Source organism: Pseudorca crassidens, chromosome 3 (assembly GCF_039906515.1).
Source record: "Pseudorca crassidens isolate mPseCra1 chromosome 3, mPseCra1.hap1, whole genome shotgun sequence".
Classification (NCBI taxonomy): domain Eukaryota; kingdom Metazoa; phylum Chordata; class Mammalia; order Artiodactyla; family Delphinidae; genus Pseudorca; species Pseudorca crassidens.
In genome coordinates this window covers 159,753,665-159,779,695 of record NC_090298.1, presented here as the reverse complement: position 1 = coordinate 159,779,695, position 26,031 = coordinate 159,753,665, and the positions used below count along the sequence as shown (strand labels likewise).

The 26,031-nt window shown below is 48.8% G+C and overlaps 1 protein-coding gene across 2 annotated transcripts in view; it reads right to left on the bottom strand.

Annotated features, from left to right (window-relative positions):
* The window catches only part of SIN3B (SIN3 transcription regulator family member B), a 37,344-nt gene extending 20,614 nt beyond the window's left edge, over nt 1–16,730 (bottom strand). The window contains exons 1-6 of one of the 2 annotated variants that reach the window (XM_067733122.1): nt 16,584–16,730; nt 16,245–16,351; nt 16,078–16,131; nt 14,817–14,970; nt 8,072–8,272; nt 3,798–3,941 (exon numbers count right to left, since the gene is read on the bottom strand). In XM_067733122.1, coding sequence (XP_067589223.1) covers nt 3,798–3,941; nt 8,072–8,272; nt 14,817–14,970; nt 16,078–16,131; nt 16,245–16,351; nt 16,584–16,697 — 774 coding nt within the window. In that variant the 5' untranslated portion in view covers nt 16,698–16,730. The remainder of the gene's footprint in view (nt 1–3,797; nt 3,942–8,071; nt 8,273–14,816; nt 14,971–16,077; nt 16,132–16,244; nt 16,352–16,583) is intronic. The other variant, XM_067733123.1, reaches the window with a different exon arrangement.
* Nucleotides 16,731–26,031: the final 9,301 nt, after the last annotated feature.

Sequence of the window (26,031 nt, the reverse complement as noted above, 5' to 3'; positions counted from 1 at the left end):
CCCACAACCCTGGGCTAAGCCAACACAAGAAGGGTATGAGGCGGGAAGGAGGTGGTGAGAGCCCTCTGCTCCTCAGCCACGCGGCCCCCGGAGCCAGTTAGGAGAGTCTTTGACGAGCAGGAGCATACAGAGAAGGAAGATGGGACTGATGCTAGGACTGCCAAGGACAGCTATTTGGGAGCAGGGAGAAAAAAACCAAGTAGGGATTCCGAAGTTCAGAGAGATCCGCGGGGCAGGTAATGGACTCAGAGGAGAAAGCTGGACTCGGGGATGGGGCCATGAGGAGGCAGCTGGGCTGAGAGGCCCAGTGTAGAGGTGAGCTCCCTGCCCCCGGGGAGTCCAGACAAGGGCTTCCTTCAACCGCCCCCCGCCCCCCCGGTAACCCCCAAGAGCCTCCAGCAGGCCAGGCAGCCGGCTGGTCCTGGAGATGCAGAGGGAGACCCTGGGAGGAGTGGATGAGACGACCAGACGGGATTCTAGGCCTACTTTCCCAGCACAACCGCAGCTGCTCTTTCCGGAACACTGAGCGCCAGCCAGGCCCCGCGAGAAGCACTTAAAGGACAACAGCTCAGTCCCCACCCGAGCAGGAGGGCCGGTCAGTCCCGTGTGAGAGAGAAGGCAACGAGGCCTGGGAGGTGACACGGCCGGCTCAAGCCTGCCTGTAGCACCCAGAGCCCGAGGAGGCCCCGGCTGTGTGCTCACGGGGCTCTGTCCAGGCCCCCAGGACACACAAGGCTCCGGGCGGGTGGGCAGGACTGGTTACAGCTCCTGGACTTGTTTTCAGCCCGAAGGATGGGCACAGAGCTTCTCTGACTCTGAGTCAGGAAGTGCTTCTGGGTGGAACCTCCTCTTAGGGATGGTGCTCTGTGTCCCAGAGACAGTAACACGGGGACAAGCCCCGACCCGCACACCGGAAGTCTGCCCAATCGACTAAGAGTCTTGAACAGCATCCAAACTCAGACCGCTATCACCCCCGAGCCCCTTCCTTCAAGACCCACTGCCCCCCAGCCCTGTGCCCCCACTGCATCTTCATTCAAGAAGCAGACCCGGGAGAGGAGGTGGTGACACAGGAAGGTGGGAAGGATGGACTCTTGTGTGCTCACACCCCAAGTTGTCGTCGAGGGCAAAGAGGAAGAATAAAAAGAGGAAAGAGAACACTCAACAACCTAGGAAGAGAAGGAGCTTCCTCAACTCGAGGGTGCTTACGGAAAACCCACAGCTCACATCACACTCAATGGTGCAAGATGGAAAGCTTTTCCTCTAAGATCAGGAGCAAGATGTGGATACTGACCCTCACCACTTCTACTCAACATAGTACTAGAAGTTCCATCAGAGCAATTAGGCCAAAACAGGAAATAAAAGGCATCCAAATTGGAAAGGAAGAAAGAAAACTATATTAGCGAATCCTAAGGAATCCACGAAAACTATCAAAGCTAATAAACTGGATACGGCAAAGTTGCAGGATACAAAATCAACACAAAAAAGCAGTGGGGTTTCTATACATGAGCAATGAATAATCCAAAAATGAAATTAAGAAAACAATTCCATTTACAACAACAAAAAGAACAAAATATTTGGAAATACATTTAACCAAGGGGGTGCAAGACTTACACAATGAAAAAAAAATCTTCGAAACACTGTTGAAAGAAACTAAAGACTTAAATAAATGGAAAAATGCTGTGTATTTGTGGATTAATCTTGTTAGGATGGCAATACTCCCCAAAACAGTTGAAAGATTCAATGCAATCATTTTCAAAATCCCAACAGCCTTTTTTGCTGGAGTGGAAAAGCCAATCTTTAAATTCATATGGAATTGCAAGGGGCCCTGACTAGCCAAAACAATCTTGAAAAAAAAAACAAAGTTGGGGGACTCACACTTCCTGATTTCAAACTTACTACAAAGCTACAGTAATCATGACAGTGTGGTGCTGGCCTAAGGGCAGACATGGAGATCAATGGATTAGAACTGAGTGCAGAAATAAACCCATAAAACTCTGGTCAATTGATTTTTGACAAGAGTGCCAAGACCATGCAATGATGGAAAGAGAACAGTTTCCTCAACAAACTGGATTGCCACATGTAGAGTGGACCCCTACCTCACCATATACAAACATTAACTCAAAATGGATCACCAACCTGAATAGAAGAGCTAACACTGTACAAGTATTAAAAGAAAACTTTAGGTAAACCTTCATGACCTCAGAACTAGCAATGGATTCTGAGATTTGACACTGAAAACATGAGCAACAAAAGAAAAAATAGGCAATTGGATTTGACCAAAATTTAAAACTGATGCGCACCAACACTAACAAGAAAGTGAAAAGACAACCTACAGAATAGAGGAAAATATTTGATAAAGGACTAATGTCAAGAACACACAAAGAACTCTTACAACCCAGCAAGAGAGACAAAGCAAAAAAGGTGCAAAGTACTTAAATAGACATTTCTCCAAAGAAGATAAACAGATGGCCAATGAGCACATGAAATGCCCAATGTCATTAGTCAGCAGGGAAATGCAAATCAAAACCATAATAAGACACCATTTCACACCAACTACAAAGGCTATACATTTTTTTTAAAAAGGAAAGCCTCAAGCATTGGTGATGATGTGGAAAATTGAAACCCTGGTATATTGCTAGTGAGAACGTAAAATGGTCCAGCCACCGTGGAAAACAGTGTGGCAGTTCCTCAAAAGTTTAACACAGTTACCACATGAGTCAGCACCTCCACTCCTAGGCATAGACAGAAAATGACTGAAAGCAGGTGTTCAAACAAAAAATTGTACATGCATGTTCACAGCACGATTCACAATGACTGAAAGGTGGCAACAACCCAAGTGTCCACTGATGGATGAATGGATGAACAAAATGTGGTCCATCCACACAATGGAATTATTATTTAGCCGTAGAAGGGATGAAGTTATGACACGTGCTACATCATGGATGAACCTTCAAATCATGATGCTGAGTGAAAGAAGCCAGACACCAACCCAAGGGCCACACGTTGCACGATTCCATCCACGTGAAATGTCCGACAGGTAAATCCACAGAGAGAGAAAGCAGACTGGTGGTTGCCAGAACCTAAGGAGCGGGGGCTGGGGAGTGACTGCTAATGGGGACAGGTCTCCTTTTGGGGTGATGGGAATGTTCTGAAACTAGAGAGGGGTGATGGCTGCACAACATTTTAAATATTCTAAATGCTATTGAAATGTACATTTTTAAATGGTGAGTTTTATGTTACGTGAATTTTCCTTCAATTTTTTTTTTTTTAAAAGCCATAAGTTCATAGAAAAAAAAAAAGAGGAAATGGAAAGGGCAGATCAGCAGGCCTCAGTCCACAGCAAAGGCAGAAAGGCTGACAGTGCAGTCTGCGCCCCCAACCTCCCCATCGCAGGCCCCTCCTCCGCTATCAGCTCTCTGCACTCCCACCCCGAGTCACTGCCAAGCCTCCACCCAGTCCCTCCAGGGGGGTAGGCAGTAAGCCTGACCCCTCCCGTACCCTGCCACAAGGACCTGGTTACAGGCAGGTCTCCATGGGAAGACACTCTGCCTCCCAACCAGCCCTCGTCACCTGGCTGCTGTCTGTCCAGAGAAGCCCTTTTGAGGATTTGCGCCAGCTCCCCGTGGAGGTGGAGCCTGCACTGGGGGCCCATGCATGTCTGCACTGGCTGTGGCTTCTGAGGGAACCCAGTGTGTCTGGGGAGTGGATAAACCTGGCCTGGCCTGGGGGCTGCACTGGCAGGGGGTTCTGGCCGATGAGAACGTGGCCCCAGACTGGCATCGGTGCTCTGTACTCACCAGGGACCGCTTGGCTTCGGGCAGGAACTGTCCAAACTCGGAGAGCAGGTCCTCCTGGCCGCGGAAGAGGTTGGCCACCTCGGTGAACACCTCCTCTTCAGACATGCCTCGGAACGGACGGCCCTTCGTGCTCAGCTGCTCCTTCTGCCGATTTTCAGGGGAGGGAAAACGAGTCGTTAGCCAAGGAACCAGGAGGCACCCTAGGCTGTGACATTCAGGCATCCCACTGTGGAGGAGACAGAGGGATGACTCACGAAAGAAAACTGGCTGGCAGAGCCCGTGACTGCTGCCACCAGGAGAGGGGGTCCAGCCCGCTGCCCTGCCGACACCTCCGGGTGTCCCCTAACCACTCCCCGCCCCCTTCCCCCAACCACTCCCCCCCTCCCCCACCCCCTGCTCTGGAGAACAGCCTGTGCGCTTGAGTCTTGACCCTGCCGCACGACGCGGCCTGACCCCGGCCATGGATGCGGCCTGTGCTGGGAGTGTGGAGGGGATGTGGGAGGGGACGGTCATGGAAGGACCTGACCCCAGCCCTCAAGCACCCTTGAGCAGAGGCTGGGGAAGTGCAAGGTCAGTGGCGAACCCACGGTCCTCCCAAGGTCAAGGGGACTCATTCTGCTGGGCAGGGGACTGAGGAGCTAGCTCTGGGTCTGGAAGGGGCAGAGGGTGAAGAAGGAAGGGAAGGGACTTAGAGGTCAAAGGACCTGTTCCCCCAGAGTCACTAAGACTCCGGAAGGAAGATGGCTTGACCTGGAGCTTAAAGCAACAAGATGAGGACCAGACGGGACCCAGGTCGGCAGGGCAGAAAGCAGCGAACACAACTCAAGTCGGCCATCAGAAGTTAGTCCCTGTCAACTTTACACCCAGGAACATGACAGAGCATGAGGCGCTGGTGTCGGGCCTTCCCAGAGCGCCCAGCAGCAGGGCTTCGACATCCCCCCTCCACAGCTGCGAAGGGGGAAGAGACAAGGAATGGGGAGCCCTTTGCACGCCCTCCCCTCTCGGCCCTATGTACCCTGAGCAAAGTTACTTCCCAAGCCTGGTACACGGAGCACCCGTTTGGGGGGAGAAAAAACTGCCTCCACCCTCTCCTGACCAAAGTTACCGGGACAATTGAAGGCCAAAGAAGAAAACAAAGACCATTCAGCTCAGACAATAAATACAAATCATCCCTATACAGATGAAACAGTGATCAGACTCAGTGATGTTTGAAGAAATACAATTTAAAACAGCGTCGCAGCATTTTTGCTCATCAGATTGCATAAGGACTGGTGATTTCTGATGAGGGTGTGGGGAACTGGGCGCTCTCATTACAAGGCGGAAAGGAAGATTGGTGCCACCGGCAGAGGGAAGCCTGGCGCCATCTACGATCATGTGCTGAGCGCACACCCTCTGACCCAGGGACGCACTTCCTGGGAATTTTCCTGCAGAGAGAGTCAGTTCTGCTCTAACACCTGTTTTGAACACAGATCTGTTTGGGACACGGACTAGGGAATGATTTGAGCGTGGTATGGATTCTGCATTTGCTGAGGCAGGATTTTGTCCAGGAGCAACATGGGGTGAATGTGGAAAAGTGCACTCAGCTGAGCCAAGCCACCTGGTAATACACGACCCCCGACATACACACGCCCCCAACATCGCTCCCTCAGCTGATAGAGCCACTCTGCCTGACCCTCCTCTGGGGTGACAACCCATCCCATTTTAGGAAACCTGCTCCTGGTACCTCAGTGACCCGCAGGCTGCAACCTTTCCACACCCATGTCTACACATGACACTCAGGTCTTTCCCAAGGTCAAGTGCCGGACGTGCTGCAACATTCACAACATGCTTAGCCATTTAATGCGCGTACAACGGCGCTACCGGCTTCAAGTAGGTGCCTATCTTTTTTAATGTGTTGCTGACACAGTTTTTGAGTCTCACGCTCTGATCCCGTTTTTCCATAAGACCTGTGGTTGGTGAGCATTTATTTGCAAAGCACGGTCATTTTGGGGGACATCAGGGCAGAACTGGCTGTGCTCATCCAGGCACACGACAGATGTTCGAAGTTGTATAAAGGGAACAGTTGCCCATGGCTGACCTGAGGTAAGCACTGTGCTTGCGTCAGTGACCTCGGTTAACCATATTTAACTGGGGTCAGCACCCACAGCGCTGTAGCCGTTTTATGGATTAGAACCCCGAGGTTCCGGGAGGTGAGGCAAAGGGCTCTGAGGGGGCAGGGGGCACAGCTAAGGTCTGACTTGAGGCCCAACAGAGATAAAAAACAGTAACGTATGGCCCTAGAGCTGCTGCTTTGGCCTCACAGTGTCTTTTAAAAATCCGCATCGATGTTCGAAAATCAGGAAGAACTCACACAGAGATACAGATTTCCAGCTCCTTTTGAAGAAACAGGCAACCTGAGAGTCGCCAGGGGGCTTGTTCAAAAAGCAGATGCTGGGCAGGACCTGGGGTAGCAACTCTGAGGGGAGGCCCAGGCAGCTTGCATTTCAACCAACTCCCTGTGGCTCTGACTGGGGAACACTGAGCCGTACTTCCTTCCTCACGCTTTCTCCAAATCAACCCGTGGCCCTTTGCTAGGACCTTGGATAAGTCACTTTCACTTCTCTACACGCCAACAAACCACTCCCCCCCCCATTCCCATCAACACAACAGATACCTGCTGGCCTTCCCTCTAACGATCCTCCCAGCCCCTGAGATGTGGTGACCCCACGGAATCTGTGAAGAGCCCATAAACCCCCATGATCACAACATCACCCCTCCACACAGACTGATGTTCACAGCTGCCACTTGCAACCACTTATCTGTGAGAAGCAGGAAGTTCTCAATGCCGTACAAGGACCGTGCAGACACTGGACATGAGCCTGACAGGACCAAGCATGTCACTGGGACCACTGCCCACACACGTTTAGAGTATTGAAACAGTTCCAGTGCGTTTACAGGGAGCAAATGCTATCAATCTGATCCTAAACATTTATGCTAAAAAGAATCCCATGTTTTAATTTCACTTATCAAGGATGTGCAGAAGATTTCATTTTCAAAAGTGGGTTCTGCTGCTTAGAAAAATAAAAGGCATCAGAAACTCCATGTCTGGGTGAGGATGACATCCGAACTCCTTGCATGACACAGATGTTCCTTGCCACCCGCCTGCCTACACTTCCTGCTAAGTCCCCTGAAGCCAGCTGCCTGTTCTGGCCCCTGGGCCTTTGCACAGGCCAATCCCAGCACCGAGAGTCCACCTTTTGACTGACGGTTCTGACTGATTTGCCAAGATTCAACCTGAGTATCCTCTCCGTAACCCGCTATGGGGTCAGCAGCCCTCAACCCTGACACACCTGTCCTACACACAGTCCTTCCAGTCCACCCTAATCATTTCCAAGTTTCCTCCACGTCTAAACTGAACTCCTAAGCAACAGCAACCATTCATCCCTGCCGACCCAGCACCTGGCACAAAGCCCGGTTGTAATCAGCATAAATAAAGGGTAGTTTATTGTCTAAACAATAACTAAGCCATCTTATAAAAAGAAAACTATCTTCTTGGGTTCTTCTTTAATCCTCTAATGTGTGTTTCCTATTGAGGGTGCAGAGGGGCCTCAAGGGGCAAATTAAAATCAAACCTAAACAGAACTCCAACAGGTACATCCACGTTCACAGCAGCATTATTCACAATAGCCAGAATGTGGGAGCAACCCAAGTGTCTGCTGATGGATGAATGGATAAAGAAAATAAGGCGTAGCCGTACAATGGAATATTACTCAGCCTTAAAAAGAAGGCCATTCTGACACATGCTACGGTACAGATGGACCTTCAGGGCATTACGCTAAGTGAAACAAGCCAGGCACAGAGCACAAATACTGTACAATTCCACCCCTAGGAGGTCCCTATCGGAGTCAGATTCATAGAGACAGAAAGTACTGACAGAAGGGTGGGCGCCAGGAGCTGGGGGAAATGAGGAAGGGGCAGTTAGTGTTTCATGGGGACAGAGTTTCAGGTGAAGAAGATGAAGAAGTTCTGGAAATGGATGATGGTGATGGCTGTGCAACAACGTGAATGTACTTAATGCCACTGAATGGTACACTTAAAGTTGGTTAAGTTTTGTATTTATATATATTTTACCACGGTAAAAAAAAAAAAAAAGATTAATGCTAAAAAAAAAAGAGCTAATCAGAATTTTCCAGGATTTCATGAATTCAGATTAGAAAATCTGAATGTTTCCAATGCACCTGATACTGGATGATGCCACAAACACCCACAAAGAAGTGTGACCTACGGCTTCTTACCTGGTAAGTGTGCAGTATCTCCAGGAATGACCTGTAGATTTCTGGGTGATCTAGAAAGCGGGTCTTAATCTTGTTCACGTAGCTGATGGCGTTGTTGAATTCCACAGAATCTGACTCCAAGGGCACCTGCGGTTTGTCCTCCTTATATAGCATCTGCTGCTTGACGTTCTCTGTACAGTCGCTGTGGTTGTGTGAATTCTCCTGACAACAGTACAACAGTGAGTTACTGTTGGGCCCGGCACCGGGAACAGATTGTGAGAAACACCAGACTGAGCCACAGTGTGCAAGAACAGGCAAAACTTAGCACAGAGCCAAGTTTTTTACGTCGACGCAGAAAAAGGTTACTTCTGGGGGCCTGGAGAGAGAGAAGCAGGGAGGGGGCCCCCAGAGACAGCCCCACCTCGGCGTTCTGAGTGCCTGAGCGCTCCTGGGAGAGTCTCACGAACTCATGTCTGCCTGATCCTTCCAACAGATTCAAAGAACATGAACCTGAGAGGCACACTCGATACACTTGGAGAAATTAGCATTCGGGAGAGATTTACAAAGAGTGGATTGTTTAATCCTTTTTGGAGCAGAGTAAAGTCTTCCCACACCTCTGGCCAGCCCATTTCAGCAAGACTGTTTTCAGGTGTGAAAGCACCAGCTGTCAGCAGGCATGAGACTGGGACCCTGCAGGTGAGGGGGGCCCACTGTCCAGGTTGCCCAGGGCTGCGGGACTTTTGGTGCTAGGCCTGGGGCGAGTCACTTGAGAGAAGAGAGATGGGCCCTGAGCAGTCATCAAGCATGCTCTCCACTGATGTGCTTTTCTGTCAGTACCAATAAAAATGAACAACAGACATACACCTCTCTCCTGGGAAGTCGGAATCTTAATGCACAGTGGGACAGGACCACCCCGCAAAGGAGGTGATCTTTATGCTTCTAAACTGGAATTTTGTGTGTGGTCCTGAGGGCGGCCTCCCTCTGCCACTGACCACGGCTGGGCATCCTGCAGGTCCCCAACTGGGTCTCGGGCAGGCTGGGATCCTTCGGGTTCAGCTTTAGGTCTTTGCTAACACACCACCTTTCAGCGAGTCTTCCAGAACCATCCTGCACCAAAATAAAATGACCCTTATCTCCCAGCACTCTGAGCCCCTTTCTTGCTCTGTTTTTCTCCACAGCACATATCACCTTCCTATAGGAAACATATTTTACTTATTTTATTCTCTCCCCAGCCCTGATCAGAAGGCAAACTCCAGGAGGGCAGGGATTCTATTTTGGTCAATGCTATATCCTCAGTGCCTGGAACAGTGCTTGGAACAGAGTGGGCTTCATCCACTGTTGGGGATGATCAGATGGACCGATGAAGGATAAAATCCCCTGTGGCGCCTGGCACCGCCTCTGGCACCCACAGCTGACCCTAGACTCCAGGGGACACCGGGCACACTGCTGCCCACTGCTGCAGAACTGTCATCACAACAGACACCTCCGCCAGGCACACCCACAGGTACCTGAGTGGGTCTACTAGCGTGCTGGGGCTGCCACAACAAATACCACAGACTGGGCAGCGTCAGCGACAGACGTTTATTTCCTTGAAGTTCTGGAGGCTGGAAGTCCAAGATCAAGGTGCCAGCAGGGTTGGTATCTCCTGAGGCCTCTTGGCTGGTAGACGGGTGTCTTCTCGCTGTGTCCTCACAGGGTCGTTCCTCTGTGCACACATATCCCTGGGATCTCTCCTTGTGTCCTAATTTCCTCTCCTTATAAGGACACCCGTCAGACTGGATTGAGGCCCATCCTAATGGCCTCATTTTGCCTAAATTATCTCTGTAAAGACCCCATCTCCAAATACAGTCACATTCTGAGATACTGAGGGTTAGAACTTCAAGATATGAATTTGGGGGTGGGGGCACAATTCAGCCCATGACAGCGGGTGTAGAGGCAACTCTAGGAAGTCTGAGCCGAGGAACACAGACACGAAAGATCCAGAGCAGTCACAACTCTAAGCACCGTTTCTCCCTGGCACTAGAATTTGTTCTATGACACTTCGGGGACGCTGTTCCTGATTACCTTTGCTTAAGCTCACAGAAGTCCGTGCTCATGTTCCTTCATGGTACACAGGCTTGGCGGCAGAAGGAGCTGGAAGGAGTTGGACAGGGGCAGGGGGAAGGGAGCAGCCCTTGAGCAGCCTCGGAGCCGAGGTTTGCTTCAGAGGAGGCTGTGGGGAGCTCCCTCCCCACCACTGCGAGGGGGCATTCTCAAGCACCATGTGCCTCTTCCAATTCCCTGGAGTGAGTCACGGTGACAAGATGGGAGAAGCACCCCTGGAGACCAGGGCTCGGCAAAAGGCCGGACAGTAATGGTGCAACTGCTGTGGCAAACAGTCTGGCGATTCTTTAGTAAGTTAAACATGGTCACTAGGTGACTGAGCAATTCCACTCCTAGGTATCCACCCACAGAACCAAAGACAGGTGTTCAAACAAATCCTTGTACATGCAGGTTCACAGCAGCAGTGTTCACAATCGCCGGAAGGTGGAAAAAACCTAGGTGTCTGTCCATCAGCTGATGAACAGATGACCAAAATGCGGTCCATACCTGCAGTGGAATATTATACAGCCTTAAAAAGGAATGATGCTCTGGTATAACATGGATGAACCTCGAAAACATGCTGAGAGAAGGAAGCCCAGACACGAAAGGACATATAGTATATGATTCCATTTATATTAAGTATCCTGAACAGGAAACTCTACAGAGACAGAAAGTGGATTAGTGGTTGCCAGGGGCTGGTTGGGTGGGGGCAGAATTGGGAAGTACCGTTTCTTTTTGGGGTCATAGAAATGTTCTGGGATTAGTAGTGGTGGTTGCATGGTATTGTGAATACACTAACAGCCACTGAATTGGACACTTTAAAATGGTCATAATGATGAATTTTATGTTACGTAAATATCACCACAATTTAAAAAAAATTTTTAAGTAATCTGAAAGATGTAAAAATGACCAGCCATACAAAAATAAGCTGGCTTTGTTCCCTGGGCCACAGTTTGCCAACCCTTGGTCTAAACTTTCTAGAACAATCCATGCTTTTGTCTTCTCTGCCTGCTGTGGGTGGCCTCAACCAGACACAGTTAGAAACGCCTCCTAGATACTGATAAGCGCCCTACATGGCCGACTTGTCCATCTGAGTGCCCATATACAGCCCCACCCAGATATTTAAGACATGCCTCAGATGGACTTTCCAAACACAGAACAGCCCCCCGGCCCACCCCCATGTCATCCCAGCAGGTGCTGCCTTCACCCAGAGACTCAGGCATCCCGGAATCACCCCTGGTGATCTCACTGATTTTTCTCGCTTTCACTGACACCCACCCCTGGCCCACATCACCGTCCACTCCAACTGGTTCCCACGCCCCTCCCTAGCCTCCCAGATCCGCTCTTGCCCCCTCAGTCCACTTCTGGCACAGCAGCCAGAGAAGCCTTTCCAGAACTTTCCCTTGGCTTCCCACACGCCTGGCTCTCTCTCCTACACTCTCTGCTTCAGGCTCTGACCGCACCAGCTTCCTGGCTGTCTCTCAGGCACACCCACTCGTTCCCACCTCAGGCCTCTATGTCCCCACCAGGAAGACTCCCCGGGGGGCCACAGGCATGGCTCCTGCTCCCCTCACTCAGCCTCTGCCCACGGCACCTCCCAAGGCCTGGCCCCTGCTGTCTGTCACCTGCAGCACTGGACTCCCTCCTGTACTTCACATCTGTCCATATGTGTCTCACGTGAGTCCCCACCTCAACCATGCAAGCACCCTGAGAGCCAGGACTCTGAACAAACCTCAGCGCCTGGCACAGAGGAGGTGGCCTACACCTGCTCCATGGGTGACTAAGACAAACACGAGAGGCAACCTCCCAGGAACTGACTGAACTTCGAATGACCCTTCCCAAAGGGAAGACAGCCGGCTTCCCTTTGAACGTAAAGGGGTCACTAAATTACAAGCTGCACCTCAAGGTTTATCTCTTTACTTATCATCCAAGCAGCCGTCGTCCCAGCCAAGCACAAGAAGGCCGGCCCCAAGAGGCAGGGTCCACCCTGAACAAGACCCAGCAGCCAAGATTCATCACTTTCCCACCGACATCCAGTGTCCCGTCCCTCTGACGTCCCGGAACAGGGACAGTCGTGAACAAGACAGACGTAGCCCTCCTGTCTAATCTGGAGGACTCAGTCTGCCAGGGAAGGCAAACCAACAAGAAACAGTGGATTTTCTATTTCTTAGCTTTGCTATGTTATTTTGAAGTATATAAAACGGGGTGCTGTGAAAATGACTTGGGGATGGGAGTGGAGGACTCTCTGAGGAGGTGGCGTTACAACTAAGGCCAACCAGATCCTAAAAGATGTTGATTCAGGGGGACGTTCTTCCTGCCACGGTCCCCGGCCCCTCTCTGGCCACACTTCCCACATCATGGCACATGTCTATCTTCCCTTTAGATCAGTGTTCTCAACTGGGGCGATTCTGCCCCCCAGGGGACACGTGGCAATGTCTAGAGACATTTCAGGTTGTCATCCTGGGGGAGGGGGCGCTCCTGGTATCAGGTGGGTGGAGGCCAGGGATGCTGCTCAACACCCTACAGAGCACAAAATGCCCCCACAAGGAAGAACGATCTGGGCCCAGTGGCGGCAGTGCCAAGGCTGAGAAACCCTGCACAAAAGGCTCCCCACAGGCTAGGACTTATTTATCTTCCTCAGCATCTAAGAACTATTCCCTCCTTGTCTATAGTTGACAGGATACATGATGAGATGAAAACTGGAAACACACACACACACACACACACACGGAGCTATACTTCAAAATAGTGAAGCCAGAAAAACCAATTTAAAAAAAATCACCAGGGCACTGGCGAGTAGGGAGCCCCATAAAGTTCTACTGTGGATTCGGAGGGACTCTAGGAAGGTGAGAAGACATTGCGTTTGCGCCTGGTGTGAAGCAGGACTGGAAACGTGGCAGGTCCGTGGATGTGACTTAAACCACGTGGGTGGCACGTGTCCCGAGGGAACGAAGGACACGTACCTCTCCCCCTGAGGAAGGGGTCCTACATATGGCTGTTTCCAGGCTGCAGCGAGACCATAAAGCCCTGGTAGGCAGCTATCAAGGGAAAGTTCTCATCAAGCCCGTCTTCAAGTTAACAGACCTGCAGTCACAAAATCCCCTAGGGGCGGACAAGACTGGCCCGGTCTCCTTGTCTCTCCAATAGTCCTTGAAGCTGTGTGTGGAGCAGCAGGGGCCTTCTGGCTACTTAAGGGAAGGTGAGGCTCATGTGGAGATCCAGCCCCAAGAGCAGTTACTCCAACAGGGCTTGAGAAGGCGAATTCCACACGTGGAGTGCAATTTAGGCCTTGGATTCCAGCTCTTTCTTAACAAGTGATGGTAATGACACCCAGTGTTTACGCAGCGCTTCAGATTCAGCAAAGTGCTCCTGCACACGCTCCTGCAAACGAGCTTGCTTTTCTCCCCTAGCCATGACTGTTCTGAAGATTAATCTCCGCTAAGGCTTTTATCATCTGGAGGAAGGAGCGCTACCTCTGGCTCCTGGGGCTCCATTTGCAAACATGAAATGGAAGCTTTTGGAATTCAGTAGCCGAAGGCTTCCAAGTTCCTTTTTAAAACTGAGGTGCACTCCTCGGCTTTAATGAGACAATGTTCTGACGGTGGAGGTTGCCTTGTGCAGAGAAAAGGCAGAATTTATGTGCCAGCCCCCCTCGGAGAGGGACCAGCCACTGCCACATTGCCTCTCACTGCTCTCTTTTCAAATCCTGACTCCCTAATTGATAGGAAACTACAGTCTCCTTTATCATCAGAGGAGAAACCTACAAAATGCATCCAGAGTAGATTTTTGCCTTCCCTGCAAAAACCCCTGGGGCAAGATGGAGGAGGTTGAAAGAGCTCATTCACTTACACCAGCACTTCTCAATGCTGTGATTTTTGCTCCCAGGAGACACTTGGCTATGTCTAGAGACATTTTTGGCTGTCTTGACTGGGTGAGGGCCTAGCGGGTGGAGGCCAGGGATGCGGCTGAACACCCCACAATGCCCTAGACAGCACCCCCGCAGCAAAGGGTTATGCCCTAAATGGCAACAGGGCCGAGGAGAGAAAAAGACAACCGTTACCTTATAAAAGTAAAGCTCAAACAGGCTTTCTTTTTCTCAGGGGATCTGGTGAGCAAACACAAGAAGGGACTGCATAGATAGAAGAGGCAGCAACCTGTCACTCGAGAAAGAAGGGACCAAAGCCACAAGCCTGAGCTCGGTCAGTGATCCTGCTGGCAGGTGAATGAAGCACAGCAACAATAAACGTGTCTAGTCACACATGCATCTCCACCGCTTTATTCTGTGGGTGGCACCGAGGGTGATCAGAGGGACCACAGGCCCAACTACAAGCGTGGCCTGCCTAGTGCGCTCGGGGGGAGAGCCTCAAACCAAGACCTCCGTGACTGTGGACGCAATTATTTTGACTGGACGTACAACTGTGTCAGGAGAATGCCTCCCTGACACACACAGACACATCCGCTCTTGATTTAAATACGCCAAAAGGATCAGTTTGGGATGCAGAGGTTGCCTATGTAGGTGTTTCAATCTATTCTGATTTCTGCTAGACGCATTTTAAGAAAAAGATTGGCTCTTCACCAGCTTTCCAGCTGTGAAATACACGAGCCACGCTGTCCGGCCTGCGTATCTGAGTACCACGGTGGGCTGTGCTAAGGCCAGATCACTCAAACCACTGCAGCGGCATACCTGGCTTGACAGAGGCGACTGTATGTTTAACTTGCCGTTCTTGGGAATGTCTATTCTGTACCCGAGAGGGAGGAAAGCGTTGAATCCAACAATCAGGTCAGGGTGTTCGTGGAAGAGCTGCGACACTCGTCGGATGACTCCAGGAGTATCGATGCTGGAACGAAGAATGAGAGTGGGCAGAAGCGTCTCGGGAAGCAAACTGAAAGCAGAATCGACTCCTCCCTTACCCGTGCCATGGCACGAGCTCCTCAACAGACAATGAAGCACCCTCAAATGTGACTGGCGTGATTCTGCCCACGGCGATCCACTGCCAAGGCAACCGGGCCTGGGCTCCCTGTGCCTTCCTGGCAAAACCCACAGAAGATGTACACAGCACGGCTCCCGAAACACTGCAAGCTCATGTGCTAGGTTCTGAAAATGTCAGGACAGCCAGCTGCAGGTCCTGGGTTCCATACAGTGACAGAAGGTTAAAGCCCTCTAAAGGGGAGACAGATTCATTTCACATGAATTAGGAGACCATGACACAGGAGTTGTTCCCAGCAAGTGACTATAATGTATAAATGTCAAAGGCCCTGCAAGTATGAAAGCTGCTAAGAATCTGAGGGGAGAGACAGGGTCTCCCTTAGGGCTTCAGTCAGGGCCAAGGTCTTAGCATCATGCTTGTGGAAGGAAACCAGGCGGGCCCTTCCGTATTTCCTCAGAGGGGGAAGCAGCACAGTGGGGATGTGACACTTTAGAATCTAAGTCAGAGGGACTGAGCTCTGGTCCTGTCTCTGCTCCTAAGGTGGATCTGGGCAAACCGCTGGCCCACTCTAAGCCTCAGTGAGCCCCTGTCAAACAAGCTCACTATCTATCGGGAGGTCCCCGGTCTATCTCTAACCCTCCTGATTCTGTGCCTATGAATACAGCTAATGTGTTTTAAAGGCCTTCTAAGTGCCAGGTTCCTTACTAAGCATTTTATGCGCATTATTTCCAAGCAGGCCTGGCACTGGGGTGAGGCAAGTGAGGCACTCACCTTGGGGATAAGATTTAAGAGAGTGCGACAATATTCGACAATCAAGATAAATAACATTTTCATGCAGTGCTTGAAAAAAAATCGAAAATAATTTTTAAAAATCCCCAACGAACAAAATTCTTTTAAAAAATCAACATTTTGAGTAAAGACAGGATCCGACTCTGTGCTTGCTCGACTGCCTCACTTGCCGCACCCCATCACTGCCCTCGTTCCAGGAATCCCCGCAACAGCTCCACAAGGGGGTACCTTTCCGTCTCGTTTTTTGGAAGAAGGAACTGAGGCTCCCAGAAGTTCGACAACCTGCACAAGGGGTCACCCTGTTGAGGGGCAGCCGGAGTTGGGGGCTCCCATCCCGCTCAGGGAGACTGAGGCCCAGGGTGGCCCTCCGGGACGGGTAGGGGCCCCGCTGGTACCTCTGGCTTTTGAACTCCTTCATGATCTCCAGGAAACCATTGTAAGTGGCAGGGTCGCTGCCGAAGCGGATCTTCACCTGGTCCAGGTAGGTGAGGGCGTCCTCCACCTGAGGGGAGGGGGGAGGGTCCAGCTGGGCCGCGGTCCGCGGAGGAGGGGACGGGAGCGGGGATCCCGGCGGGAGGGGGACGGGCCGGGCATCCGAGGGGCGGAGGTGGGGAGTCGGGGGTCCGGGGCCGCGCGGAGGGGAGGCCGAGGGCCGGGCGGGGCCCGGTGGGGGGCGCCGGCCTGCGGGGGCTGGACGACAGGGGTCTCCCAGCGAGGGCTGGCCCACCACTCACGTGCACCGGCAGCTTCTCGTGGCCCGCAGAGCCCGAGCGACCCCAGCGGGCGCCGCTCAGCCCCCGGCCCGCGGGGCCGCCGCCGCCGCCGCCGCCGCCGCCAGCGTGCGCCATGTTGGAAGTCGGAGCCGCGGCCCGCCCCGCCCCCGCCCGAGGCCCGGCCGCGCATGCGCTGGCCCCGCCCTTGAGGGGCTTGGCCTGGTGACGCCAGGGAAGGCGGGGCTTCTTGAAGGTTCCCTGTAGGATCTTACCCTTAAAACTGAAATGCTACTAAAACGCTTTACATACCACGTGTGGGCAAAGCAAGACCTGCTGCCTGCTTTTGTCCGGCCCCACAAGCAAGCTCAGAATGGTTTTTACAATTTTAAAAGTTGGAAAAAATCGGAGAAGGCTATTCCGTGACACGTGAAAATTCTATGAAATGCAAATTTCGGTGTCTGTAAAATAAAGTTTTGCTGGAACACAGGCACGCCCACTCGTTTACCGGTCATTTCCGGCTATCTTTGTGCTACAACAGCAGGGTGAATAGCTGCGACAGATGCTAAGATCTACACGCCTGATATATTTACTAAAAAAGTGTTCTGGACCCCTGCTTTATAGGGTTGATGTAACAACGGGATATGGGCACACAGCACCCTAATACAGGGCCCTAGGGTGAACTTTTGCTAAATTGCTCTTGACTCAGTCCTGATCCTGTTATCTTCACTTCTCTAGTCCTGATCCCATCACTTCCCCACTGGATCAGTTCGGGAGTCTCTTAACCAGTTTTTCCAGTCCCAGTGCTATCAAGAACTGTGATCATTCAACAGCTGCTTCCAAATCTCCGAGATCTTCCTATTTCTTGTGAATGAAATCTAAGCACCTACATGCAGCATTGAAGGTAATAAAAACCTGGCCCTTAGAAACCTGTTCCTGCAGAATTTTCCACCCAAGCAAGCTGCCCTCTCTCTGTGCAGAACCTCCTGTCAATGTCTGCCTAGCTTGGCTGCTTCCTGGCCCCGTACATCAGCACATATTATTTCCCTTGCCGAAAGCCCCGTTCTATCTCTTCATTACATAGAAAGCAGCCTACACATCCTGCAAACTACAACCCCAATGTCCTCTCTTTCAAGAAGCTACCCGACCTCTCCTCTGCCATCCACAGTCTCTTGCACATCATCTTTATTTGATATCTCTTTTTATAGGTGAAGAGGTGCAGGAAAGCTGAGTTGGCTGCCCATTGGCGATGAGTGCATCATTTGCCAGGGGTCAGGAGTAGTATGGTGAACAAAACTGACAAGGCTTTTACCCTAACAGAGTCATCAGTCTTTCAAGAAGGATAGGAAGGCTTCCCTGGTGGCGCAGCGGTTGAGAGTCCGCCTGCCGATGCAGGGGACACGGGTTCGTACCCTGGTCCAGGAAGATCCCACATGCCGCGGAGCGGCTGGGCCCGTGAGCCATGGCCGCTGAGCCTGCGCGTCCGGAGCCTGTGCTCCGCAACGGGAGAGGCCACAACAGTGAGAGGCCCGCGTACCGCAAAAAGAAAAAAAAAAAAAAAAGTCCCTCCCAAATTCAAGAGAAGGGCCGACAGACTCCAGAATGTGGTGAGTGACCAGGTCCTGGAATAGCATGGAGGATAGGAAATATTGCCATGACCATTTTTGGAAAATACCTTCTGCCACCAGAGGGACTTAACCCAGACTAGCAGGGGATGAGAACAGCTTCCCAGAGGAAACTTTCCATTCTAGCTGAGTTCTGAAGGATATGTAGGTGTTCACCATGAAAGTCAGGGGGAATGGCTGTGCAGAGGCCCTGTGGTGGGGAAGAGTGTGGCACATTTGAAGAACTTAAAAAAAAAGGAAAAAAAAAAAAAAAAAGACCAGTGTTGTTGGGCTGCAGATGAATGGGAGGAAGAAGGAGAGAAAGAGAGAGAGAGAGAGAGCAGAATAAGAATGGAAAGGACAGAGGGGGCAGGCTACTCATTCTTATGAGATGAGGTAAGGCTTTTGGTCTTGGTATTTAGTGCTGGTAGAAGCTGCGCATGGGTTCTGCACAAGGAACTGTTTGAGCAGCTTTGAAGTTGGAAGCAAGTACTCTGACTGTTCTGCAGGGAAGTGATTGGAGGGGAGCCAGGGAGGGTGCAGGGAGGCTGTTTCATCATTTAGGCAGGCAAAGGATCATGGTGGTTTAGACCAGGATGGGAGCAGAGGAGGTGGAGAGAAGGGGGTGGAAGGGAGGGATATTTAGAAGGTAAAGCAGAGAGGAAGTGGCGCTGGGTGGATGTGGGGGTGGGGGGGAAGGAAGCATTGAGGATTCATAGCTCCCAGCCCACAAAGGGATTCTGCTCAGTTTCACTGCATTCCTGTCTGAACAGCAGCTAAGGCGGCCTGAACCGCATTTGGAAGCCACCAGAGTCTGGACAGCCCTTTCCACACCAATACCCCCTGGCAACGGTCCCTATCCTGAGAATCAACGACACATGTTGGCTTCTGATACGCCCTAGGGTCCTCACACAAGGCCCCCCTTCCACGAGGATCACTGAGTTTTCCATTCTTTTACTAGGTCTCACAGGGTCAAAGGAAGCCCTCACTAATTTGGAGAATGGACAGCCAGAAGCCAATTCCACCTTGGGCGTGTGCGAGTTCTGAAGGATGCATGAATATGTGCGTGTTTGTGTGTATGAGTGAGTGTGTTCAACATGTGGGCAATAGTACACATACATCTTTTCATTCTCATTTTTATAAAGCATAAAAAGTTGCTAAGCTAATTTTTTTCTTTACTATTCTCATCTACGTAGATTAAATTGAAAACGTTACAGATAAACAACAGGACCTATTGTATAGCACAGGAAACTATAGTCAATATCTTGTAATAACCTATAATGGAAAAGAATTTGAAAAAGAATATATATATATATGAATCACTTTGATGTACACCTGAAACTAACACAACATTGTAAATCAACTATACATCAATTTAAAAAGTTAAAATGGTTTGTATAAAAATAAAAAATAATTTAAAAAAATTTTAAATAAAAATTAGAAAAAAATTGAAAACCTTAGAGTTGACAGTTTAGCTAGAGAGTTTAGATAAATTTGGAACACAAATGTCCTTACCATTTGTCTAATTTAATGGCATTAAGGTAAGATCCTTAGGTGGGTCTTTTGTTGGACAGTATTTTGGCAAAGTTAAGAAGATCAAAAAATCTTATTTTGAACTAACCTAAGTCTTCCCAGATGACAAACATTAGGATCAAAATCTCTCAAGTCCAGAATCATGCGCTCTAGCAGAATTCGAAGGCTGCTGGAGATTCTCATGCCCTGGTGTGAGTGCCCTGCCCTGTCTCCCATCCTGGAGTGTGGGAGGGCCTGGGAACGTAATGGATGTCACGCTTACATTTAGGTTATGCTACACAGCAAAGGTGAAGGGAATTTGCAGGTGTATTTAAGGTCCCAAATGAGTTGATTTTTAATTCATCAGAAGACAGATTATGCTAGGTGGGCCTGACATAACCAGGGGCACCCTTTAAAAGAGTCTGGAATTCAGAGCCTTGAAGCAGCAGAGAGGTGTGATCCTGTTGGCCTTGAAGGAGGCACCAGCCATGTCATGATCTGCCTTTGGAAAGAGGCAGCTTCTGGGAGCTGAGAGCCACAGTCCTACAGTTGCAAGGAACTCAGTTATGAAGGAGCATGGACCAGGGCTCTGAGCCTGACTGTGAGATCCTAGCCCCTCTGACACCTTGTGAACCCTGAACAGAGAGCCCAGCCACACTGTTCCCAGACTCCTGATCCACAGACACTGTGAGAATAAATGGCTGCTCTTTTCAGCTGCTAACTTTGAGGTGATTTGTTATGCAGCAATAGCTAACTAATACTCCTATGAAGTAGTCACGTCAAACCGATGAAGTAGTCTTGTCAAAACTGTTTACCGGGCTTCTCTGGTGGCGCAGTGGTTGAGAGTCCGCCTGCCGATGCAGGGGACACGGGTTCGTGCCCCGGTCCGGGAGGATCCCACATGCCACGGAGCGGCTGGGCCCGTGAGCCATGGCCGCTGAGCCTGCGCATCCGGAGCCTGTGCTCCGCAACGGGAGAGGCCACAACAGTGAGAGGCCCGCGAACGGCCAAAAAAAAAAAAAAAAAAAAAAATGTTTACCTTGTGATGATGAGGTGTCAATGTATGTTCTTCAAGTGTAACAAATGTATTGCTCTGGTGAGGGCTGTTGATAATGGGGGAAATTACACATGTGTAGGGGCAGGGGGTATATGAGAAATCTCTGTACCTTCCACTCAATTTTGCTGTGAACCTAAAACTACTCCCCAAAATAGTCTCTTAAAAAACATGTTTACCCTAAATCTAATCAAGCTTTTTAAGACCAGGATTGGCAGATAGCAAATATTTTATATTTTAAAGAAAGAAATAAATAAAGGAATAAAGACACAGACGTAGAGAATGGACTTGAGGACACCGGGAGGGGGAAGGGTAAGCTGGGACGAAACGAGAGAGTGGCGTGGACATATATACACTACCAAATGTAAAATAGATAGCTAGTGGGAAGCAGCCACATAGCACAGGGAGATCAGCTCGGTGCTTTGTGACCTCCTAGAGGAGTGGGATAGGGAGGGTGGGAGGGAGACGCGAGACGGAGAAGATATGGGGATATATGTATATGTATAGCTGATTCGCTGTGTTATAAAGCAGAAATTAACACACCATTGTAAAGCAATTATACTCCAATAAAGATGTTAAAAAAATAAAAATTAAAAAAATAAATAAAACTTTTTATATACACACACACAAATATATAATAAAAATAATATTATAAATGTTATATATAATACAAATATGTATGCTTATTATACAACACTTATATACTATAAATACAATATTAATGTGTATAATATAGATAAATATAAAGGGCCAGATTATAAATATTTTTGGCTTTGAGGCCATACATTCTCTGTCACTGTAGCATGAAAGCAGCTGTAGGCAATATGCGAATGAACGGGCATGGCTGTGTTCCAATAAAACTTTATTTACAAAAATAGGCATGCAGGGACTTCCCTGGTGGTCCAGTGGTTAAGTCTCCATGCTTCCAATGCAGGGGGCCCAGGTTTGATCCCTGGTCGGGGAACTAGATCCCACTTGCATGCCGCAGTTAAGAGTCAGCATGCGGCAACTAAGAAGCCCACATGCTGCAACTAAAAAAAAGAATCCTGCGTGACACAACTAAGACCCAGCACAGCCTAAATAAATAATAAATATTTTTAAAAAAACAGGCATGCAGGCTGTGGTTTGCTGACTCCTGCTCTAGAATATTAGAGGCTAAATAGATAAAACAACCCAATGCAATGTAATGTTTGAAGAAATCTTGATTGGGTCCTAGTTTGAAAGAAACAGCTAATTAGGAATGTTTTCAGGCTAATTAGGAAAAGTAGGAATGTCTATTAAAAGATATTAAATAATGATTGTTAGTTTTGGTAGGTGAATGCAGCTATGTAGGAGAATGACCTTATTCCTTAAAGATGCCTCCTGACGTATTTAGGGACTGAAGTGACTTGATATCACCAGGGCCGGAATTAGGATGAGGAGAGTGAGGAAAGTTTGTGCCAAGTACAGGATCAGATCCTATTTTTATTTAAAATGTTGGTACTTTGTTCATCATGCATTTTTATTCATTTTGATTAAAAAGTTATGGTGGGCTTCCCTGGTGGCGCAGTGGTTGAGGGTCCGCCTGCCGATGCAGGGGACGCGGGTTCGTGTCCCGGTCCGGGAGGATCCCACATGCCGCGGAGCGGCTGGGCCCGTGAGCCATGGCCGCTGAGCCTGCGCGTCCGGAGCCTGTGCTCCGCCAACGGCAGAGGCCACAGCGATGAGAGGCCCGCGTACCGCCAAAAAAAAAAAAAAAAAGTTATGGTAACACAATGTTTATTTTGGTTGAATTTCTTTGGTGCCTCTTAAACTTTGTGTCTGAGTGCCCCACTCTCCTCACCCTAGTCCCAGCTGTCACTTTGAACTGGTTTAGCAGGAGATTGGCAGCGATAGGGCAATAGAGGAATCTCGAGAGTAACCAAATGAGTGTTCATTGTTCTCAATATTGCAACTTTGCTGTGGGTTTGAGCATTTTCTTTTTTTTTAAATAAATTTATTTATTTACGTTTGGCTGTGCTGGGTCTTCATTGCTGTGTGCGGGCTTTCTCTAGTTGGCGGCAAGCGGGGGCTACTCTTCAGTCCACTGAGCAGGCCTCTCATCGTGGTGGCTTGTCTCTGTTGCAGAGCACAGGCTCTAGGCGTGTGGACTTCAGTAGTTGCAGCACGTGGGCTCAGTAGTTGTGGCTCAGGGGCTCTAGAGCGCAGGCTCATTAGTTGTGGCTCACGGGTTTAGTTGCTCTGCAGCCTGTGGGATCTTCCCGGACCAGGGCTCAAGCTCGTGTCCCTGCATTGGCAGGCGGATTCTTAACCACTGTGCCACCAGGGAAGTCCCAAGCGTTTTCAAGTTAAGTAAATAAATTTAAAAATCTCTAGACTTTTAAAGTTAAAAATTTTTAATTAACTGAAAACCCCCCAGACTCATAGGTACAGAAAACAGATTGGTGGTTGCCAGAGGTAGGGGGTGGGTGTGGGTGAAATGGGTGAAGTTGGGTAAAAGGTACATCTCCAGGGAGAGGAATTGGGGAATTAAGAGCTGTTTGGGTGACCAGATGTCTTGATTTCCCAGGGACTGAAGGGTTATCAGGACATGGGCCTTTCACTTTTAACTGGGATAGTCCCCTATAAACAGGGTCACCATGATCACCCTACTTCTTATTTTTACCTTATGTCCTTCTTATTCCTCTGTTCTGTTTGATTTGCTTACCATGAATATGTGTTATTATTATTTACATAACTACCTAATAAAGAAACTGATTTCTCATCAAAAGAAAATTTATGATAAATAGTCCTGGAGACGTAATGTACAATATGGTGACTATAGTTAATAATACTGTACTGTATATTTGAAAGTTGCAGGAGAATACGTCTTAAAAGTTCTTATCAAAAAAAGAATGAAGTAATGCCATTTGCAGCAACATGGTTGGACATAGAGATTATCAAACTAAGTGAAGTAAGCCAGACAGAGAAAGACAAATATTATATGATATTGCTTATATGTGGAATCTAAAAAAAACGATACAAATGAACTTATATACAAAACAGAATAGACCCACAGACATATAAAACAAACTTATGGGGGCTTCCCTGGTGGCGCAGTGGTTAAGAATCCGCCTGCCAATGCAGGGGACATGGGTTTGAGCCCTGGTCTGGGAAAGATCCCACATGCCATGGAGCAACTCAGCCCATGTGCTACAACTACTGAGCCTGCTCTCTGGAGCCCGCAAGCCACAGCTACTGAGCCCACACACCACAACTACTGAAGCCTGCATGCCTAGAGCCTGTGCTCCGCAACAAGAGAGGCCACTGCAATGAGAAGCCCATGCACCACAACGAAGAGTAGCCCCTACTCGCCGCAACTAGAGAAAGCCTGTGCATAACAATGAAGACCCAATGCAGCCAAAAAATAAAAATTAATTAATTAATTCAAAAAATAAGTAAATGAAAGAAACTTACGGTTACCAAAGGGAAAAGGAGGGGGAGGGATAAATTAGGAGTTTGGGATTAACATGTACACACCGCTATATATAAAATAGATAACCAACAAGGACCTACTGTATAGCACAGGGAACTATACTCAATATTTTGTAATATTCTATAAGGGAAAATAATCTGAAAAAGTGTGTGTGTGTGTGTGTGTGTGTGTGTGTGTGCATACATACATATGATTCACTTTGCAGTACACCTGAAATTAACATAAGTAATGTATAAGTATAGTTGCAAATCAACTACACTTCAATTAAAAGCAAAGTTCTTATCACAAGAAAAAAATTGTAACTATGTGTAGTGATGGACATTAACTAGACTTACTGTGATCATTTCACAATATATACAAATATCAAATCATTATGTTGTACACCTGAGACTAATATAATGTTATATGTTACTTATACCTCACTTTTAAAAGGACTCTCTAGAATTTAATATAAATTAATTCCTGCTGCAACTAGAGGGGCTGTATATTCCAATTGCCTTGGGACAGTCCAGTTTATTGTAGTTGTCCTAGAGTACTTGTTAAGAGCATTCCTTTTCACTCTCTAGAGGTGTCCCAGTTTGGATAGTGTGTTAATATAGTCCTGTTCACACAATAACCACGCTCTCACTCTGGCTCCACCATGGCTGGGGGACTTCAAACAAGTCACTCTGCTGCAAAGCACAGTGCTTGTCAAACATTCATAGCAACCAAACGCCTTCTCAAATGAAAACTCGCTACAAAAGCCCCAACGTAAGCAACAATTTGGAGTAGCACTTTATTCGTAAAAATTTCTTTCCTATGTTCAAATTAGTGTTTACGTACAAAGCAGTTGATTCTCACTGAGGCTGTTGAGATGGACACATACATTTCAAGCCAGGAGTTGTAGCTGAAATCTTAGTCACATCCACTTTATTTCCACATTGGGTAAACCCCGGATTCACAGAAGACGTGGTGGCAAAGAGTAGCTATTTTTCAAGGGCTCCTTTCACAATCTAAGTTAACTGGATATGGCAGGAGAATCCTACGTTAGTTATGTCCAACACCTTAAAAAACTGCTACCCAACAAGTATTTTAAAATTACAGTTATAAAATATTTTTTAATGGAATTTGATGCTAAGTAATGTTCGCAGAACTGTCAAAGCCCTCATTGGAACACTCGTTTGAGAAACAACTGAATGAGAGTCAGGTCACATGCAGCTCAAAAGCTTCTGTTTCTAAGGTGGTTTTTTCTGAAACTCTTGTCTGGAATCCAATGGGGGGGGGGGGGAAGGAAGGAATAGCACCTTGAAGGTTTGGACTCTACTATCCATATAGCAAAAGGCCCAGAAGCAAGTGGGGCTTTTAGAAGGCTGCAGGCAAAGAAGAAAGAGCCATTTAAGTGGAGCGCAAACAGTTGGACTGTTGAACTTGCACAAGGCAGAAGTGGTCCAAAAGCACAGCAGGGAGATGTCGGTAACTTTTTCCATCTGCTTCCAAGAGCCTCCAGTTTTTAAGATAAAAAGTATCATTATTCTTAAAGTGCGGGAGCCAGGGAGTAGAGATGGAAGAATGATAACAGGTTTACTGTTTTAATGCCAAGTTGGGTCATGAGTCAGCTCAGGAACTAGAGACATGGGCCAAATGTGCCTATAAGTGTAAATTTGAGCCAATTGCCAACTTTAAAAAACGAGAACGTTTCTCACAAAAGTTTGGATTTCTGGCTTTACTTATGACAACAGGAAGCTCTGGCACCAGTAGGCTGCTTTCCCCATGGTGATTCTGGGGTAGAGTCAAGGTACTTTTGTCTACCCAAGAGACAGCAGTGCCCTCCATATTCCCATTGTCACTATCACTCTCTGCTGGTCACCC